This window comes from Xiphias gladius, chromosome 23 (genome assembly GCF_016859285.1).
Source record: "Xiphias gladius isolate SHS-SW01 ecotype Sanya breed wild chromosome 23, ASM1685928v1, whole genome shotgun sequence".
Lineage (NCBI taxonomy): Eukaryota > Metazoa > Chordata > Actinopteri > Istiophoriformes > Xiphiidae > Xiphias > Xiphias gladius.
Window position 1 is genome coordinate 16,948,369 of NC_053422.1, and position 22,004 is coordinate 16,970,372.

Consider the following 22,004-nt stretch of genomic DNA (forward strand, 5'->3'; position numbering starts at 1 on the left):
TTTACTCTGGTTCAACAGCTGGTTGGACCGTCTACACGCTGACCAATAGGATCAAGTGCTGTTATCGGCAGAGAAAAAAAAAAATCCTTACAGTCGCCATGATACAGCAGCGGAAACGGGTGAGAAGTAGCTAGAAAACAAAAGAGAACACGCAGTCGTCCTCGCGATTTGGTATGCTCTTGCAGGTAAAAGTACCATCCTTCCTATGAGACCTGAACTATTTTCACTCGTTTAACCACAGTTTAATTTAGATGTTAAAGGCGCCGTGGCTATTTTCTAAAGTAGGGCTTATTTGAGTAGGAAGTCGTTCAGTTTCGAATAATTGGTATCTGTTACGTTTTAGCCAGCAAGCTAACTCAAGCTATGCTAAATAGCTCGCAGTTGCTTGCAGACCCAGCATTGTGTAGCTTTGTGAGCTAGTTTACTCTCTGTTTATCTCTACGATAGTGATTCTTGCTGCTGGAGGCTAGCTAGCAGCAGCTAACTAATGCGCCGTGTCGTGGCCTAGTGGTAATGCGCAAGTCAGTGCTTTGCTATTATGTAAACAACAATTGTACAGTATCTTTTAACATCATTTTGAATCTTTTTCGCTAACCCACTTGGACAGGGCGTTAAATTCAAGTACTTCACCAATTTCACTAACTTCGCTTGTGCGTTTCCACCTTGCTAGTTAGCAAACGAGCTAGCGTTAGCCAATCAGCGTTTGTTATGTATAGTTTGATAGCTACCTATTTAGGTTCAGCTAGGCTAATTAGCTAGCAACAGTGAGGAAAAAAATGGGCTAATCTTAGCTAACTATTTTTTACAAATTTTAAAAATGCAGTTTCATTTTCAGCTCTTTCATTAATCAAAGTTTCCCACACTTGTTAACAGCCTAGTTTGCCAAGTTCAGCATGAAAAATATTGTACTACGTTGCTGATTTTAATGTAGATTATTATGTAACTCCAACGAAATCCCAGTCTTCTTATGAAGCTGTTTAAATGTTAACTAATTGAACTGCATTATAAACGATCGATAGCAACGTATTACTTGAACCATTTCATGAACAAAAATTCGTTCTTATTTTATTGGTAACCGTTTCACTTAATATCTTTTGCCATCAAGTGTACATGTGGTAGCATATTAAAACTTTCAATGGAAACGTGGTTACCTGCTGAGCTACATAATTCACCTCTAACCTAATTTATAGTAAAGTTATTACAGCTTGAGTTTCAGGCAAAAATTACTAAATTGATGTACAATTGATGGCATATTAGGACAAGTTTTACTCTGGTCATGAATGACATTTAAAATAAAAACTACTTTTGTAGTGTTATAGGAATGCCCAAGGAAAAATATGACCCGCCGGATCCCAGGCGGATGTACACAATTATGTCCAGCGAGGAGGCAGCCAACGGGAAGAAGTCATACTGGGCTGAGCTGGAAATCAGCGGTAAGTATTGTCAGGGAGTTCCTACTTATGTATGTTAGGTACTTGTATTGAATTTGCACTATTCAAACTGATATTTTAACACTTTTATAGAGATTAATCATATCAGACTTTTGTTCCTATTTTAAAATGTTATCTTTGTATATCTACTCACACTATTGGGCACAGGTAATTATTGTATTTACACTTTTCAGAGAAGATGTGGGTGGCATTGCACACATCAGACCCATACAGAGCTTCAGATGGGGATTATTTTCATTATCAATTAACTTGCGAGTTATTTTTTTCATTAACTGTCTGCACTGTTTCCCACAGAAATAGATTCTATTTGTGGTGGTACCTCCTTTTTGTGAAGCACTATCTCCACCTGTTGCTGGCTCTCCCACAGCAGCATGTTGGCTGTCGTCATCGTCCTCTCCTACACCTCTCTCTTCATTAGCTACAGCTATCCCTTGCTGACCCTCTCTTGATGCCTCAGCTGCCACAGCAGCACTGGTTGAAGCCTGGAAAAATTTGAAACAAATTACCGGGATAGCAAATCATACTGATTCAACTATTTGGCTTTCCCATGTAATTTCTTAAATTTGCAGGTATTCTGTTTGCTAATACCTTTGGTCCAGACTGACTTTGTGCCTCCTCAGGATGAGCCCTTTTGAGTGTTTGAAAGTACACTTGGATCCATATGTATTTGGATGGTGAAACAATTTTTATAATTTTGCCTCTGTACACCACCACAGTGGATTTGAAACAAAGCCATCACAATGTGATTGAAGTGTAGACTCTTATCTTAAATTTGGGGGGGCTTGGCTCTTACTATCTGTGCGGATAGTATAGCCCTATACACTAACAAATTCTTTCGGCTACTTCTATCAGCAGTCATATCATTGCACAGACATAAGCCGTTACTTTCCTTCTCCATACTCTCCTTTCCCATCATTCTGGTACAAGTTAGTCTTGGTTTCATCTGTCCAAAGAATCTTGTTCCAGAACAGAGGAGGATTTTTAGAGGGTTTGGGCAAGGTCTAGTCTGGCCTTTCTGTTCTTGAGTATTACCGGTGGTTTGCACCTTGTGTTAAACCCTCTGTATTTTCATTCATGAAGGTGTCTCTCCATTGTAGACTTGGAGAATGATACGCCTACCTCCTTGACAGTGTTCTTGACCTGACTAGATGTTGTGAAGGGTTTTTCTACACCGAGGGAAGAATTCTGTGATCATCCACTTAAGTTGTCTTCTTTGGTCTTCCAGGCATTTTGGTGATGCTGTGCTCACCAGTTCATTTCTTCTTTTTCAAAATGTACCAAACTATTGTTTTGGCCTCTCCTAAGGTTTCTGCCAGCTGTCTGGTAGGTTTGTTTTGTTTTTTCAGCCTAATGACTGCCTCCTTCACTTGCATCAAGTTCCAATGAACAGCCACCAAATGCAAATTTAACACTTGTAATCAACTCCAGACCTTTTATCTGTCAAGAAATAATGTGAGAACAGGCCACACCTGAAACTGATGAAACTGATTATCAGTCAACTGTCTGATTACCTTTGAAGCTCTGAAAATGTTTGACTATGTATAAGCATGACTGTAATTCTTTAATCGTTAATGGAATTTTTTTGTGAGGCTTGAATTAAAGCTGAAAGTCTACACTTTGATGGCTTCGTTTCAAATCCATCGTGGTGGTGTACAGAGGCAAAATTAAAGATGTTGTGTTACTGACCAAATACTTACGGACCCGACTTTTTTTTTTTTTTTTTCAGTATTCATCTGGATCGAGAGAGCAAAATTTCAGTGACAGAGTTAAAGAATTAACATTATCTACTTTCATGAGCAGTCAAAATTGGCGGGCAGCTATGCTATACGGATCGACATCTGTGTAAACGGGAGAGCTGGCATGGAGGGAGAGATGCCAACGTGGTTTTGTTACACATCACTCCTCTGATTCTCGATCACGGGCTTGCAATCTAAAATCACATATTGGGGCAGCATTGTGCTGGCTTTGTTTGGTTCAGTGTAAACAAGCAAAGATGACACAATGAGGGGTCTTAACAGCAATTTAGCAGGAGGGGCTTAGGCAATCAATGTGCTGCACGCAGCTCTACATTGAAATAAGATTTTACCAATTTGAAATACTAAAAAAAAAAAAATGTTAAATTTAAAAACAAGAGAGAAAATCAATACCTGGCAGTAAATGCAGATATTGTGGTGGGCTTCTACAAATAAATCAATATATGGGAAACACTGGTTTGGCCTATAAAAATTACAGAAAAGGGTGTTAAATGTCCACAGTTTTGTAGACTGTTTTATTTGACCAACAGTCCAAAACCCAAAGATATAAAATGTATTACCAAAGAAGACTAAGGCAACCAGAATATACCCACATTTCAACCAGAACACAAGCTGCAACCTGTGAATCTTGAGTATTCTTCTTTCAAACATGACTTTATGTATTAGTCATTATCAAACTTGTCACCATTTAATTTTCTGTTGATTGATTAATTGACTAATCATTTCAGCTCATGTCCCCCACTGGGTTTTGCAGGGTTTAAAGTAGGTCAGTGTGAAATTGTTTTATACCTGAGCGGCAACAGCATCGACAACCTGTAACTTATAATTATTTTGTCTATTTGGTCTTTGATATTTGGAGAAATTATGCTCAAGCATCAAATTTTATCATTGTGATATCAATTAACTCATTTTGACCCATTCAAATGGGAAACGAGTTATTCCCAGGTTGTTGCTTTGGTGTGAAGGGAGCAATAGTTGGATACTGTGACTTAATTCTCCTATGTGTGTGTCCTTTTCCCACTGTCATTGCAGGCCGAGTAAGGAGTCTCAGCACAGCCCTATGGTCTCTGACCCACCTCACTGCCCTGCACCTCAGTGACAACTCATTGTCACGCATCCCGCCAGACATTGCCAAATTACACAACCTGGTGTACCTGGATCTCTCATCCAATAAGATCAGGAGCCTGCCGGCAGAGCTCGGCAACATGGTGTCTCTCAGGTGAGCGATTTCAAGCAATACATTTAGAAAGTGTAAATGAGCAGCTGTCACAAGGTTGATGTTGAATTTGGTTTGGCACCCACACATGCTACACACTTTTGCCAATATGGCAATGGGGGGTTTCCGGTTATCTTAGCACCATTCATTGTGTTTCTACTATTTTACAAATCTATTGTAATATTTAAATTTAATTTAAAAAAGCCCACACTTACAAATCTAAAGTTGGCAAGTATACCATAGACATTCCTGTCACCAGAAATTTGGTAAATAACGTTTTTGAAAGGTGACAAAGATGGTTGTTTTTCAGGAGGGCTGGTCTCTAATGATCGAATTCCTCTATGTCCTACACAGGGAACTGCTTTTAAATAACAACCAGTTGCGGGTTCTGCCATTTGAATTGGGGAAACTGTTTCAGTTACAAACACTGGGGTTGAAAGGTGAGTGTTTTTGGTAGCCACTTCTAGCCTTGAAATCCAATTGTTCTCTTAGCGCCGATTCAGCCCAGTTTGCTTTTCCTTCACCAGGAAACCCGCTTGCACAAGAAATTATGAGCCTCTACCAGGAACCTGATGGCACGCGGAGACTGCTCAACTATTTGTTAGACAATCTGGCAGGGGCTATCAAGCGCAGTGAGTCCCCTACCTCTCTAGTAGTTTTGAGACTGGCACGAAAATTTCATATAGCCAATTGTTTTTATTTCCTCAAAAGATAGGTTCATCAGTATATAGAGATGGGGACATTTTTGAACTCAACAGCTCATTTGCCCTTAACTTTTTTTTAAAGTCAGTATCTGTGTCCATCTTGTCACCCATATGGAACTATTTTTCCCTTTGTTCAGTACCAACAGAGCAGCCCCCAGCCCGGTCATGGATCTCACTCCAGGAACCAGACCGATCACGGCCCTCAGGTAAGGACGACATACATGAAACATGACTTTGAACAATACACATACTCTTAGCAATGTTTTTTGTAATACACAGCTGTTCCATAAATATGGATTCACCCTTTAAATATAAAAATTGACTGTCAGCCACATTCGTTTGTATTGATGGGGAAAAAAACTATCAAGCTGATCCGACAAAAACATTCTGCTTACATCAGCGTACAATTCAAAAGTCGTAAGGATCCAATACTTCTGACATTGTAGTATATGCAAAGTTCCTGGGGTTGAATCTGAGCAAAACTAACTTTTTTTGCAAAAAGAGCAATAAATCTCATGCAAATATGTACAGTATACTAGTATTTCCCATGGGTTGAGCATTTACTTGTGTGGGTTGACCCTGTTGGGGGCAGCCACAACTGCTGTTGTTTTGACTGACTCAATGCTAAGGGCTGTTTACAGTTGCAGATAATTGCACCATTGTGGCGCATTTTTCAACCAATCTGTATGTCAAATTGTACTTAAATTTGGAATTTTGGTAGAAATATTTAAAAGATCCTTTTTGGATGATGGCAATTTTTTTTGGATGCGTTTCCCAAATTCTTTTTAGGAAACATGGTACTCACTGCCCAGAATTCCTAGTGGTAAAGTTTACCTTGTTTACTAAAACATTACATATAATGAAAGTTTACCATGTGTAGATAAGAAAAAGTATACAGCACAGAGCTAGATTGAATTTTGGTCATCTAATTAAACAAGTGTGGAACTGTCTATACCCCATCATTTAGAAAAATAAATACATTTTTTAAAATATCAGAGGAAACTACTCCTCAGTTTCTTTAGCATTTCTAAGACATGCCCTTTTGTCTGTTTCTCCCTGCAGCACTGTTCTCTGTGATGTGCTACAACGTTCTGTGTGATAAGTACGCCACGCGACAGCTATATGGTTATTGTCCTTCTTGGGCTCTAAACTGGGAATACAGAAAGAAATCCATCATACAGGAGATCCTGGGCTGCAACGCAGACATCATCAGTTTGCAGGTGAGAGGTGGACGCAAAAAATATGAATTTGGCTTTCACATACACTAAATAAACATTTTTGTTTTGTATATCAAGGCAGATCCAACAAGATTTTTTTTTTTTTAGGGTGGGCAAATAGGGTGGGCTAGTGAAAGTTTGGCGTTTTCGCCACACATCAAGTTGACACCCTGAAAGCAACACTGGTAAATTGTTATGCAATGAAGTAAGCAATAACACTGCAATAAATGCTCCCTTTGCGTAGCACTGTGTTCAGCGCTCACACTGTATAAACACTGAACACTGATGTGAGGCCATTTTCTCGTTTTCCTGGAATAGGTCAAAACTTTATAAACTTACATTAGGAAGTGATTATTACACTATTTGCAAAATTTGGTGACTCTCTGACGTGTGGACGTTTGAGAGGGTCATCTTGGTTGGTCTGTTAAGTTCTCTCGTTTGTCTTGTTTAATGTGCCTTTATATTTGTCCGTATTTGGATAGTTGTTTTTGTTTCTCTTTACAAGAAAAAGTTCAGAAAATGTGAACAACTAAATTAAATTGTATTCAAATATTCAAAAAAAAGTGAAATGTCTCTAACATTTTGTTTTACGTATGTCCAAATCAAAAGGAGAATGTCAGGGTTAATGTCTAGCTCTTAAAAAATAAATAAATAATCTCTTGCTCACAGCTGTTTGTTGTATTCATCAATGTAGAATTATTCCCAAATATTTGCCCAATAATATCTGCTCTTCTTTCCTGCACTGTTTCAGCATCTAACATTTTTCTTGCTTCTACTTGTGCAAATAGTATGTACCATTTCAGCTCTCTCTTTCTAGTATTGTATTAAAATGTTTAATGTAGAATTATTATTTCCTCTCTTTGGAAGGGCGTGTTTGTTTATACTTGCATGACTGTCATTACTTTTTTGATGTCCACCCTGACACTCACGTTTTGTTCATTACAGGAAGTTGAGACAGAGCAGTACTACAATTTCTTCTTGCCCGAGCTGAAGGAGCAGGGATATGATGGGTTCTTCAGTCCAAAGTCACGAGCTAGAACTATGTCAGAGTCGGACCGTAAACACGTAGACGGATGTGCAATTTTCTACAAGACGGAAAAGTATGTACCAACAGTTTTATAGTTGTTGTCGTATGGCCTGTAGACATAATGGGATTTACAATAATCATTTAAATCTTTTAAAGCATACATTTTTAAGAATTTTTTTTTATCATTATTTTTTTGTTGAAATGCCTGAATCACTGGCTTGTAGCTCTAAGATGGTCAGAACCACAAAAAGTAAGCCCCTAATATTGCTGCTTGAGTAATTAATACAGCTTTATTATTGTGCAATTTTAGCCGATCACTAAGCTTGTGAGATTTTCCCTCCATTAAAAAGATTCAATAGCAAAGAAATTATGTATCACATTGTAAGGTTTTCAGTCCAGGTCCAATCTGTAATACTTGGAATCTGTAACCAATGCAATTTTTTATATTGCTGTAAGTTGATGGTGTGTGTTTGGTGAAAGGGTGAATGAGCTGGGTGGCGCTACCGCCGCTGACCCACTTTAACAGTTTGTTTACCCTACAAATTAGAAGGGCTGTAAGGTTTTTAGCATAGCATTCAGACAGTGATAACATTGATTGAACTCATCTTTGTAAAACATTTGTGTCAAGCCTCACATAACCTTTGTTTACTGTGCTTGTATGCTTGAGTACAGTTTCAGAAACTGTAAAACCACAAGCCGCCTGCATTCTTAGCTGAATACAAAAGCTAGGTTTTAGACTGGACACTAAAGGTTGACATTGACAGCAATCTTCAAGTTTGTCCCTGTTTATACCATGGCACATAGATATGACTACCAAACCTTTTATCCACATTTTGAGAAAACATCTTCTGAAAATGTCTTACTTGTTGATTGGAGAATATGAATGTGGTCATGGGGTCTCTTGCTTGATTCTGCAATGGCCACTTTCAAAATCCTGCACACATCCAACCATAATATTAGTAGGACAATTTGCATAGCAGTTGAAACTTGTTGAAATTACAGACTTTTTGTTGTGGTTCCAGAAGAAGCTGCGCAAAGTCTGATCACTTTCCTCAGGTCACTTGAGTCAGCGTCTGTAAGGGCTGAAGACTACAAATTTAAAAATGAAAAGAATCTATGGGTGTAGAGTTAGAAAGAAGTGAGCTCACTAGACCTCTGTAGCCCGGTCCTCATCTCAGCTTGAGGTTAGTAGTTTGAGGCTGCACTAGCTGCTATTGGTTTAACACACCTGAATCTCCCGACTGAACTGTTGGTCAAGAAAAAACACGATGTCTGTCCTTCTGTATCAATTTGGATTCTTTTTTCCCCCAAGTGTCTATTGTGAGTCTGACAGTCGTGTAGAGGTGCAGTGCTAAATCAGTGGAGTACTCTTTTAATAATACCAACAAAAAAATAGTTTATAACCTCTTTATATGAAGAGAAAACAAGTGATATTGAATTATGACACATTGTTTTTATAGGTCTGTGTAAATGTATATGTAAGACGCCCTAAAATGTCCTAAAAAGGGTTTGGTTACTGGTTGTTTTTAGTAGCTAACATAGTATTAGTCTGGTGCAGAAAATTTAAAGTGTTGGTGAAATAAAAGCAATGCAACCGGATGACATTCATTTGACCATTATTAGCCTTCGGTAAATACAAGAGCAAGTATTTGACTTTCTATTAAAACCCCATAGAAGGCTTAAGCTTCATCCAGTACTGAATCTGTATTTTGCTGAAGCACTTAGGTCACCATTAAGTTGAGTGGATACCATCAGCCTTTATAAATTTCTACTCACTCATAAAAACACTAAATACAAAAAAAATTGTAACGAAAATTCTAAATCTATTCATAGTTGTTGCAGTTTTACTGTACAGCAATCGTTTTTGTTCCCTGTAACATCATTATGTTGCACGATGTCCCATTTTCTCTAATATTGAGAGCCATTTTAATTTTACCAAATTAACCAAATGTGACCGAGTCTGGGGAGCTGTCTCTGTACTTAGAGAGAATAATATTGTTTGCTTTAAAACCACAACACAGTTAGGCAGGAAAAAATATAATTAAAGCATTATTATGCATGAGCCCCTGGGGGATATGGCTACTGTAATTTTGTGCCTGAAGATTGCATCACTTTAAATTGTTCATATGTTTTGATTTGCCATGATGGGGTCCTAGATTTTAATACCTGGAGTGTCAGTGTTAGAATCTAGGACCCCATCTATTTGCAATACATTGAAAATTGTGTGCTTGCTTTCATCCATGTATTCTCACCACTGCTTACAGAAGTTTTATTGTGTTGGGTCCTCTCTTCTCTTGTTTCCCTTTTGTTTGTCTCCAGGTTCAGTGCAGTGCAGAAGCACACAGTGGAGTTCAACCAGCTGGCCATGGCTAACTCCGAGGGTTCAGAGGCAATGCTAAACAGGGTGATGACCAAGGACAACATCGGGGTAGCTGTACTGCTTGAGGTCCGCAAAGAGATGATGGAGGTTTCCTGTGAGTAGATACCCTATACTGATCATTAGAACTTCTCTGCCTGGCATCTCTAGTTTTACTGTTTGTGTTTTTCTTTTAAGATTGTCTAGTCCTGTTGATCCTGTTTATCTGAAACTCACTGTGAAGCTGAGGTTACAATACAGGGGATTGTAGGTGGTTTTACAAATAACTGTTCTTATGGCAGTGTATCTCATTTCTCTTAATCCCTCTTTGTATAACTTCTCCCTGCTTACCCTTTTCCCTCCTTTCAGCTGGAAAGTCACTCCATGGCATGGAGAAGCAGCTGCTCCTGGTAGCCAATGCCCACATGCACTGGGACCCAGAGTATTCTGATGTCAAGCTGGTCCAGACCATGATGTTCCTGTCAGAGGTGAAGAACATAGTGGACAAGGCAACACGCAGCCTCAAGTTGTCCTCTGTCTCTGGTGAGACCAATGCCATTCCACTGGTGCTCTGCGCTGACCTCAACTCCTTGCCTGATTCTGGTAAGCAAGCAAGACAAATAGAGCTGTTCTGTATCTGACCAAAGAGTTTGTTTAAAAAAACAATACATGGATTTAAGATGCTACAACAATACTATTATTGCAGCAACATGTTATTATAAGATTGTTGGTTTCTTTCCCTGTATCTCCTCCTAGGTGTTGAGGTACTTTTGAACAAAACCGCAACCCAAACTCCTCTGGATGAGCAGGTCTATGTCATGCATGGCTGCTCTGTCAATTTAATTAAAAAAAAAAGAATAAGCATAACCCCAATAACTGACCCAGATTGCTCTTTTTTTTTTTTTTTTTAACTCCTGTTGTAAATATATATCCCTGTTTGCCGAGTACTTTTTATCTCCGACTTGATGTTATTCCCTGACCTTTTTTAATTTGAGTCAATTGATCAAACAGTTGACAGAAAAATAATCTCCAACAAATTTGATATTTTTTTTACACACAAATGCCAAAAACAGTTGAAATAATTTTGAAATATATTTGATTTGGAGTGTTGGTCAAAAAACAAGCAAGTTTAAGACGTCACCGTGATCTCTGGTGAATTGTGGTGGACGTGTAAAAAAACATTTTTACATTTTATAGACCAATCAGTCAGTTAATAGAAAAAATAATGTGCAGACTAATTGATAATGTAAGTAATCATCAGTTGCAACTGTAATTTTTTTTTTTTTCTTTTTTTTTTTTAATCATGGGATAAAGGCTCTTCTGAAATACACTTTACCTAGACTTTCTTGTCCATACTATGTAGTTCAAGAGACTTGTAAATATAAATTCAGCAGTAATCAAATATTGAGTGGTAGTCTGTAGATGATATACCTACCTCACCTGCATGCATCTTAATTTATCAGTCCATTATCTTGAGAGATGTGCTCTGTTTTATTGCTGTGACCTTGTTTCCTTTACATGTCAGTCTCTATGTTGAGGTGCAGCAGTTGAAGGTAAAGTTGTCCTGAACAGGTATTCAAGTGTTCCTGCTTCAATTTTGCTGCATCTTTGCATCCATTTTAGCCCACAAGATGACAAAGTCCAGGACTTGATTTGTATTACACTTATTTATGTTGGCGCGTGTTCCTGTAAATGTGCCAGAAGGGTGAAGCAGATACAAAATTGTTTCTATACACAAACAGTGTCATGGCTTACAGTGTATGGGGTGATTGAATAACTGCTTTCATGTTACATCTAATATTGCGAGTAACCTACATTATCCAAATTTCTGCCTCAAGAAATGGTATTTGGCAGTGCCTATGGTGAGAGTAGGAACAGACTTGGTCTGTTAGGACCTTGAAGTGCCACTTGACTTTTCTTGATCCTGATGAAGACGACTTCTCTCTCCCCTCTGTTCAGGCGTAGTGGAGTACCTGAGTACTGGCGGAGTGGACTGCACCCACAAGGACTTCAAGGAGCTTCGTTATAGTGACAGCCTGACCAAATTTAACTGCAATGGCAAGAACAGCACGTCCAATGGCAGGATCACCCACGGCTTCAAGTTGAAGAGCGCCTACGACAACGGCCTGATGCCTTACACCAACTACACCTTCGACTTCAAGGTAATTTTTATGATGGAACACAGATTTGCAGTTGGGATTGTAGTTAATGATGTTTCTTGTATATGCATAGAAAGACACCTTAGGTGTGTTTAAGAGTACACAAACCTGCATAGACTTAGAATACACAAACATGAAAAAATGTCCAAAGTGGGTTAAATAACTTTCAAAAGATGTTCTAATCTGTTGCTGAAGAGTTGACCCCCTTCTTCTTCTCTCCTCAGGGTGTCATTGACTATATTTTCTACTCCAAGCCTCACCTGAACGTGCTGGGTATCTTGGGCCCCCTGGACCCCCACTGGCTTGTAGAGAACAATGTCAGCGGCTGCCCACACCCCCACATCCCCTCCGACCACTTCTCCCTCTTCGCCCAGCTGGAGCTGCTCCTGCCCAATGTGCCCCCCCAGGTCAATGGGCTCCATCTGCCTGCACGCAGGTAGTGAGTCCCTGCCACACCGCCAGGGGGAGCTGCAACCACAGCCTCTCCCTTTCAACCCTTTTCCCTCCCACTACCAGCTCTCCCCTCCAAGACATCGGAGGAGGAAGACAAAAAACACAACCTGTAAAATATTCGTACAGTGAGGTCTGGCCGACAGGGATTTCGTATAATGTTATAGATATTCTATATTTTTTCTTTTTTCTTTCTCTATTTTTCTTTTTTGTTCTTTTTTTAACTGCTCGATTCAGTCCTGTTTGTGCATCATATTTTGTGTTTTGGACTCCTTTTCCTCCTCAAAAACCACCCACCCACTTTGCTTCTGTCATCCAAACTAGAGGGGATGGTAGCTCATTCAGATTTGTCACATGGGGCACGGTTTGGTTTTAGAGAAAAGGGGAAACTTAGAAGTGGCTGATGGGATGACATCCACCTGAAAAGCTGCATAGCTGATCGTCTGCTTGTCTGTCTGTCCTGTATAAATCTAAAACCAGCAAAGACAGCAGACTTGACAGTCTCAGACCTCCGTTTTTGGCTTGTGCTTATTTTCCTATGTGCTCTGGGCAGCCAGCGTACTTTCTCAGTATATCTAGGATACAAATATTTGTTCTTTCAAAAGTGGTTGGGTTAGAGCAGCTCTTAGCTGGTGGATGTGCATCCCTGAAGGTGGATGTAGCGCAGCTCGTATGAGGTGAAATTTCCTGCTGTCATTCGGTGGTGCTGAGGCCTTTTGTGTGGTCACGGCCTCCTGTGGTGCTACAAGATAGTCTACACCTCTGACCCCGGCCCTGGTGCATTAGCTACCAAACCCACAGATGCCTCGAGAACCAGACGTCCGAGAACTACATTCGCCTGATTATACACGGGCAGTATGTAGTGTTAATTTGTCAAGGGAGGATGTTGTGAGAAACTGAGAGCAGCTACCATCCTTTTTGCAGACTGTTTCAACCCAGCTTGTATAGTTGTTAGGCTAGTGTTGTGCTTAGGAGCTCGTGTGGCCCATGTATCACCTTTTTTGGGGCAAGGGGATTTAGGCTGATGGAAAAAGCGATGCGGGGGCTGTCACGAATCTTTTCTTTATCTTGATTGCTTTTAGGCAGAGAGAGCGAGTAATGGCTGATACACAGGAGTAAAACCAGCATTCCTCTCACTGTCTGGAGTTGCCATCCAACTCCACACATGCAAGCTTACACACAAACACTTACATACACACACACAGACAGACACATACAGGTAATTTGAAGGCAGATCTGTAGCACTGTCTCTTAGGCCAGTAGTGACTTTCCCCAGCCATAAATTCCATACACAAAAGTAGTGGTTTTTTCACAAGTGTTTGTACAGAATAGAAATCTAGACTCAGTCTTTACATGATTGTATATGAACCACAAAAGACCTGTTTTCTGGCGTTTTTTTGTACTAAGAGTAAATTATGATCAGATTTGAAAAAAAGATTGTATTGTAAACTATGGCTAAATTTTTATCCAGTTAATGTTAAGATGAATTGATATTACCAGCTTGTACAAAAGACGTAAGAAGAGGTTGTTCAAGGCGTTCGCTGTCACTACTTTGCACTCCCTAGAGATTAACTGTAATTAATGTATCAGTATTGTTTAATTTTTTCTCCCCCTCTCTGCCGTTAATTTGATTGCTGGCATATTGCTGCGATTGTAAATAGACACTGAGTAAACTCTGCCTGTTGCTTCTTGCCCATTAACAAAGCCATTGATCCACACTGCTGCCATTAGTTCAGACAAAAGGACACAAAAGAATTGAGTCGCATCCCACCAGTGACTCCACATCTGTTCATTTATATAGCTCACACCCACTCTCACCAGTGATGTGTGGCTTATACAACCAATATAAATCCCACACGTACAACAAAACATCGTGCCTCACTGTAGCAGTTGTCGTCTTGCACTATTTACATTTGACGAACGCCTGAACAACCTTTTCTCCTTTTATTTTTAAATACTGTTGAGACATTTGTGAAGATTTTATGTCCTTTTGTTGGTTTTTGTTAATGTTGAGTTCCTTTTTTATGAGCTGTGACAATGTTATGATGATGTGTATATCCTTCCTATTCATTGAGCTCTCTAGTAATCAGGTATGCTTTCTCCACGGACCCTTTCTCCTCTACTTAAAGAACATGAGTAGGATGTCTTATCTTTACTAAATCCACTCTCTTGGATTGTATTGCTCCCTCGTTGTACCTAAGCATGGCTCCATGCCCAGACCCCCAAAATACCTAGCCCTTAGCTCCTTCCCTGGCCATGAATTTTAAATCTCCGTAAACCTGTCCATCACCCTAATACCCCACCCCCCCACCCCACCCTCAACCGCCTAACCTCAGACTTTACCTACCCACTATATTACTCAAGCTGTGTCTTTTAAACCCCTTTGCTCAACCACTTTGTATAGTTTTCTTACCCTCGTCACTGCAGCCATCTGTGGACCCCCTACCTCTGTATTGGATAAGGTGGAAGGCTGCTTTTGGATGAACAAGGGATGAGGGGCAGCGAGCTCAGCTGTTTCTTTCTGAAGGCCAGGCTAACGCGTTGCAATGAATCAGATTTGTTACATCCTGGACTGACAAGAGATCTGTGATTGGTGAGACGATTACTTCAACAGCCATGGTTTTACACGATACAATGGATGATGAGCACTTAGTAGATTCAGATGCAGCTCCCCTCACTCCCTGTCCCATCATATTAGTGAGTAAAGATCTTATTACTTTAATGTATATGTTGAAATGACATTTTTAAAACGAGGGAATCAAGTAAATAGGAAGTATAAATTTAGTCCTCAGATTACATTTTCTTGTCCAATTTGTTTGGCCCCCCCTACATGTTTGTTTTTAAACTTTTTGTTTTGTTTTCCAATGGAAACCAATGTGTCCAGTTTGCTTTTTTTTTTTTTTTTTTTTCCTGAATGGCATTAGTATTGTAGTAGATTTAAAGGCTAGCTTTTTTGTAAAGTGTGAATAAAAGATGTATCTCATGTTTCCTTTCTAAAAAGATATTGAATTGTGTTGTTGATGTGTAAATCATGAATTCTATGATGATGTTATGTTTGCTACATTGTTTTTACTTTTACTCAATATTTTTTCTTCCCATTTATTCTTATTCCATCACAAACCAAATCCTTTGTAGAAATCATGCTGGGACATTGTCTTTGAGTTGATTTAGAGAAGTTGAATGTTCCTGATGATGTCTCAAAAATTGAAGGATTGACTGCTGAGGAAAATTACCTGCATCGTTGGTATCAGAACTTTCAGCGCAGGGATATTCAATTTTTTTTTTTTTTTTTAAACTTTTCAGCTTTATTTTGGATGTTGCATGGCACTAGCTGGAGAGTGCTAGTGCCTTTAGGCTTGGGCAGCAGAGCTGTCTTACTAGTGGCTGCAGCTCAGTACTAGAGAACACTGTTCTGACTGGTGTAAAATGTGTTTGTAAGACTAAGCTAATGTTGTGCTGCTGGTCGCTAGACTGGTCCTGTGATGATTTTTGAGTACTACTAGTCCATCTCACTCTGTTCTTGTGCATCACAGTGGTTACATTTGTTACGCTAGCTAGCTATTATCAATAGTCACTGACTTGACCCTTAAATCTTTTTGGTTGACTTCCCTCTCCCCTCCCCTCTTCATCACCCTCTTGTTAAACCACAGACTATGGCTTCTGATTGAAAACGTGACAAATCACAGAGCTGAGTTATGTCACTCTGTAAGCTTAAGCGAGTGATTACATTGTTGGCTTTGTACTTTTTCACTGTTGCATTGGGTTTCATAGTTGGCTTGTTGGGTGTAGAGTGATTTCCCAGGCTGCACCTATTTGTAATGGTGCACACCAAAGCTGCTTGTAGTTCAGTTTTCTGTTGTAGAGCAACTTCTTTCACCAACCAGTCACATCATCCTTTTTTTTTTTTTTTTTTTTTTTAAATGCATATCATAGTCTTCATGAAATGTAGGGCTGTAAGGAAAGCAAGGTACTTTTATCCTTTTCCTTGAATCACATGAACATCCATATTCATCCATATTGTCACTGTGGTTCGAGTTCAGTTTCTCAACCCATCAACTCAGTTTAAATGCATTGTTTTTCAAAAACTTGGCAATAATTCCCAGACACATTCAGACACATTGAGAATGGGTTTTTAAATATTTTATCTGAAAAATGTAGCTGTCATCTTTCAAACTGTGGTCTTTTTTCTTTTTTTTTTTCTTTTTGGGGATTTCCTTTGCTTTCTAACTCTCCTCCCAGACATTTCTTTATCTTATTTTTTAAAGCTTTTTTTCCTGTTTTATCATCCATCTTGTATATTTGCTCATCTCCTTTTCCCCTGCCGATCTAGTGGTAGTTGTTCAATGATCAGGATTGTCTATCTGTAGTCAGCTGAGTACATATATTGATCTGTGTCACTGTGTTTATGCACTGGACCAACTATTGTTTACCATTCATGAAATACCAGCAAAAAAAAAAAAAAAAAAAGACGAAACACTTGCACAATGTTGTAGAATGTCCATTAACCCAGATGAGAAATCAAGGCAGCTGTTTTCAAATCAACACATACTGTTTTAAAAAGAAACTGAATGGTAAACAATGCTTTCTGTTGTACCCCCTAGCCGTCCTCTCGATTCTTTTTGGACTAGTTTTGTTCTTTTATTTTTTCCGTTTGACTACAGGTTCTGCTTGTTTCCTTTACACCTACCTATGTATTTTCCTACTTCTGGTTGAAAATAAATTCTATATTATCTGTTTCATGCTGTGTCACCTCTTATTCTTTGCAATGGATATTGAAAATAAATTCTATATCTGTTCTCTTTGTCTTGCCTCCTTTTGCTTCATTGTTTTTTCTCAGTTTTAATTCTTTCCAGTCTTCCTCAGACTCGATTTAACACGACACAATACAGAGTAACTGGACACTTTAGTTTTAATTTTTCCTCCTCTTTTGTCAGGCAAGAGACCTTTTATAAGCCATTTGAATAAAGAGAGCAAGCCAATCCCTGGCTCGTAAAGCTTACAAGTCTCTTTTTTCCCATTTTATATAATAGTTTTGTTTTTTTTGTTTTTGTTTTTTTTTGTTTTTTTTTATTGAGGGGCATTGTTTGGTTGATGTTGAAGCTGCAAGTGTGTCAAACATCTGGTGGAGGCTGGATTATGAGGCCCAAGAGTATGCAGATTTGCTGATTTTTGTTCCAAACCTTGCAGCAGCTTCATCAACTATTTGAATATTAGTGGATGTTGGTTTTAAAATTAAAACTTGCACACTCACAACTCTGTGACACGTATTTCCGAACCCATGAGTAAGAGAAAGCGCTTGGTTGGAGCCTCTGTGTCAGTAAACATGCTCACCCCCTGAAGTGTCTTTTAGTAAGACATGGAACCATTATCAGTGCCACAGGTGCTGTTTTGTAGCCAGCTTGACCTTTGATTTGCCTCTGGCATGGCAACTGAAAAAGAATTTCCCATTGGGGATCAATAAAGGTTATCATTAACATTTAATACCTAAAATAGCCTGGGGATGACGGGTCGCGTATTATCATTTGTAGCCACATGGTGGAGCCAAAGTACCACCATCAAGCACTGAAAACTGATCCATGCATGTCATCCACTGAGGGAGTTCCGATGCCAGGTCTGCTCGAGTCACCCAGGGCTCATAACATCTGCTGGAGTGAATTTAGAGCGAACAGGGAACAGTGTGAGACGGGACATTGAACAGTAGAGTTTAGTTAGAACACAGTGGGAGCACAATAGTTATACGCCAAGGCTTTGAGAGTATATAGGACAAAACACTGTGTAACATTTGTTCTGAGCGGCGTAAATAAATGTATTTCTATTGTGGTTATGCTGGTTAGAGATGCTGATGACTACAGTGGAGGTAGTTATGTACGGTATATACACTGCATATGTTTACAACCTGAATGTGAGACCTTCATTCTTCACTGAGCAGCAGCGTCATCAAACAAGTGTCATGATTCCATGAGTCCACTGATCAGTTAGAGGACCAACAGAAAATTAGTCAACAGTTGTTTTGATAATCGATAATCGCTCAAATCAGGGTTTTGGAATGTGGATCAGACATAACAAGCAATTTGAAAACAATTTGGAGCTTTGTGATAGGCTTTGTGTTTTGTTTTTACTATTTTCTTACCATTTGTAGACTAAATTATTTGTAGATTAAAAAAAACAAGCATAAGTTACAGACTAACCCTCTAATTATCTTTATGTTCTGTGTACTCCCCTTTCCCTAAGGGTAAAAAAATGACCTGCCCTTGCCACACACTTCTGATAAAGCCTCTTTATCGAACCAGAAATCTGTTTTTCACAAAGAAACAACACCTACCAAGTTAGGGAATAATTGTGTTTTCATACTTTACAATGTAGAGCATGTATTATTCAATGGGCTCATTTTTACCACAAAACATACACTAGATATCCACGTGTAATGTTATTAATTTCTTTCTACTTAACACATGTGCAACTAGGTCTTTCTCATTCTAAGTGTGTGTGTGTGTGTGTGTGTGTGTGTGTGTATTCTTTGCTATGTTTTATAGTTACTATAAACCCTATATCAACACAAATTAATTTATCTGTAAATGTCCTGTATAAATGCCTGGTCAAAAAAAGAACCTAAAGACAGTCTTTGCTGGTGTACAGCTTTTGTAAAAATAGTGATTCACTTTTTCTAATTTGTTGGGTCATTTAAGGAAAAGTCTGAAAAGGTTGTTCTGTAAAAATGTCATTAGGGTTTTTTCTTAGCTGATGCCACGAATGGGGCATTCTTTTTTTAAAGAAAACAGGAGGGTTAATCAATAATGTAAATTATCATTACTTGCAGCCCTACATCCGAGTCAACATACAGAGTTTGCCCTACAGTTCAACTGTCTGTTAACTTGTCTCCTCATCATGCTTAGCGTGCCATAAAACAACACATAGTGCTCGTGGGAATGCTGCCGAACTAGCCTTTAATCAATGAGGCATTAGCCGAAGTCTATTTGTTGTGTTTGTTGTCTGTGCAAACTGCTTAACATTTTCTTCAAACTGTTGCTGCTAAAAGGACATTTTTCAGAACACAGCAACTGTGTCCATGAAATAAGTATCACTTAACAGACATGCAGGGGTGTGAGCCACCATATCTCCATTCTCATGATGGTATGGCACTCATTGAAGTGATTGCAGAAGAAACCTGAGAAAACTCATGCACGAGATGAAGCAACACAAAATAATGACAAAATGATACGAAGTTCTGCAGAACAAAACTAGAAAATGCAATCAGCAGAGCGCATACCTCCGCCTAGGCCAATGTCAAACAACATAAACCAGACTTCAGAGGAATCCAATTTTGATTGGTTGTAAATGATCCAGATCTGCCCCATAATGTCGCAGGCTCTTCACTGGCCCATGCCCCATCCCTCCGCCACGTTCAGCGCAAATCGGTTTAGTACTTTTTGTGTAATCCTGATGACAAACACACAAACAAACAGACATGGATGTATACAAAACCTCCTTTGCAGAAGTAATAATTATCAATATCAATAGATTCTCATTCAGTTTTTAGCACACACACACAACTCTGTACATAAAGTCAATAATCCCTAATAATGCAGCAGAAGCTGGGTGCAAAGAGCCACAAGGCTTTCTATTATTACCCTGAAATGGACTGTGACAGTAAATATAATCCTCACCTGATTGTACTCATATTGAAACCAGGGGCTTTAAAAACATGCTGCCTTAATTCGGCAGAGTTAATGAGTTTAAAATGAGAGTTAGGAAGCTGGAAGAGAATATCAAAGGCTGTCCAAGTGGCGATTTTCCCTCTCGCGGTTGTGAACTACTTCTTGCTTTAAACGGTGTATTCTATTGTGTGTGTGTGTGTGTGTGTGTGTGTGTGTGTGTGTGTGTTAGCGGACATTAAAGAGAACGGGGGAGTTTGTTGTTGGTACAGAGAGAAAGACAGGGAGAGAGAGAGGAGACAGATTCCACTTTACTTCACCCCAATGTTGCTGGGCTATCTGTCTCGTGCTGACGTGGCAGCATGATTCCAAAGCCTGTAAAGTCCTTTGCAGATGTAGACGCTCTATCTCTCCTCTCTTGTTCCTCCTTGTTTTCTTCCTTCTCCATAACCTCCTTTAGTCATCCTCCCCCACTCAACCGTCCCTTTAAAAAAAAAAAAAAATCCTTTTCTTCTAAAATTCCAACTAGTGTGTCTTAAAATGTGTGTATGTGTATGTGTATGTGTATGTGTATGTGTGTGTGCGTGTGCGTGACCACTAGGCCAGTTGCCTGTGTGATGTTCAGCCAACTCCTCCTGACACGCTCTCAGCATACTTCTTTGGGTTCCATGGTTGTGGATTCAAGTTGTAATTCTCCAGAAGTGAACACATGAAATATAGCTGTGTGTGTGTGTGTGTGTGTGTGTGTGTGTGTGTGTGAGTGAGATTAGACCTGCCAGACAGGACACACAGCCAACACAGCAGGGCCAAGCCTATAATCGGACCTGAAGGGCTCCTGAGAATTGTCACTGAGCAGAAATCACCTCGATCCCGACCTTCGCTGAACGGGCACAGAAAATGGTGAAACAATTTAAAGCAAATTTTTGCCAGAATGATTCAAATTACTCGACAAAAGCTTTTACTGTGGACACCTGAGCATTTGTTGCTCTGTAAAAACAGCATATGCATGTGTTGATGCCTGCGTGTGTGTGCGTTTTATTACTCTTGTTAAACCAAGGGGTGGGGCTTTGTCCTATTAGAGAGGTCGCTGAAACCTTGGAGCTATGTGTATTGGCCAGCACCAGCCTTGGATGGAGGATATGCACTGTAAAGCATTATAAGCGGGTTAAACTTAACAACTTAAGTTTCTCTGCTGCCTTAAAAAATGGATTTAACTAAACTCAACTTAAATAATCAGTTTAAAGTCTTGTCATAGGTTATTGCAATGTAAAACCGAATAATGTAACTTGAGATATTAAATTCAGTCAGTACCTGCTCAGTCACACTGACACGTTACATTCACATTTGCTCTGCAGTTACATTTTCATGTCAGTGTTTGGGCTGATTTCACACCAAAGGTGGCAGGAGGACCAATTACATGAGGCTGCTCCCAGTCACCGTCAAGAAATTGTAAGTCTATTTGGGCAGGGACTGAAATAGTGCTAACCGTCACCATGGTAAGCACTATTTTAATCATTATCAGAAGGAAAACAAACATGACTTAACGTAATATTTATTGATAGGAGACGGACAGGACAGGTCCCAGGGGTCAGGAGTTGAGTGAACACTCGGCAGCACATTCATTCAACTCATCATTTCAAGTCAGATGAACTCTGTCTTTGAGTTGATTAGTGGATTCCACTAGATTCCTGTCTGATGTTTTACAGTGCATGTGTGTGTCTCTCTCTCTGTGTGTGTGTGTGTGTGTGTGTGTGTGTGTGTGTGTGTGTGTGTGTGTTTTAGGGTTTTTTCCCTGTAAGAGCAGGGTGGCCAGGATGCATCCTGGCCAGATGTGAAATATATTAACTGGAGTCACCTGTTGTGAGAGTACATTGAGGTTACACTCACCGAACCAGAGAAGTGAAACTCGCCCAAAGTGGAGCTCGAGCTGTTATCTAACCGCTGCCTGCTTGTTAAACAGATCTGTACTGTAGCTGTTGCTTTGCACATCTATTGTAATGTACTGTTGGGTTCAAGTG

The 22,004-nt window shown here is 39.5% G+C and overlaps 1 protein-coding gene across 1 annotated transcript; it reads left to right on the top strand.

The window, feature by feature from the left end:
- Positions 1 to 71: 71 nt before the first annotated feature.
- LOC120785049 (CCR4-NOT transcription complex subunit 6) lies at positions 72 to 15,212 on the top strand. Its single transcript, XM_040119342.1, has 12 exons — positions 72 to 185; positions 1,312 to 1,433; positions 4,238 to 4,424; positions 4,776 to 4,861; positions 4,949 to 5,053; positions 5,263 to 5,331; positions 6,188 to 6,345; positions 7,288 to 7,442; positions 9,689 to 9,843; positions 10,095 to 10,328; positions 11,685 to 11,887; positions 12,109 to 15,212. The coding sequence occupies exons 2-12, from the start codon at positions 1,322 to 1,324 to the stop codon at positions 12,322 to 12,324; spliced, it is 1,680 nt and encodes a 559-aa protein (XP_039975276.1). The 5' UTR covers positions 72 to 185; positions 1,312 to 1,321; the 3' UTR covers positions 12,325 to 15,212.
- Positions 15,213 to 22,004: the final 6,792 nt, after the last annotated feature.

Coding starts and splice junctions, on each gene's coding strand:
- LOC120785049 (XM_040119342.1), top strand. CDS start 1,322: ATGCCCAAGGAAAAATATGACCCGCCGGATCCCAGGCGGATGTACACA. Junction 4,862..4,948: donor ACAAACACTGGGGTTGAAAG/GTGAGTGTTTTT, acceptor TTCCTTCACCAG/GAAACCCGCTTGCACAAGAA. Junction 11,888..12,108: donor ACTACACCTTCGACTTCAAG/GTAATTTTTATG, acceptor TTCTCTCCTCAG/GGTGTCATTGACTATATTTT.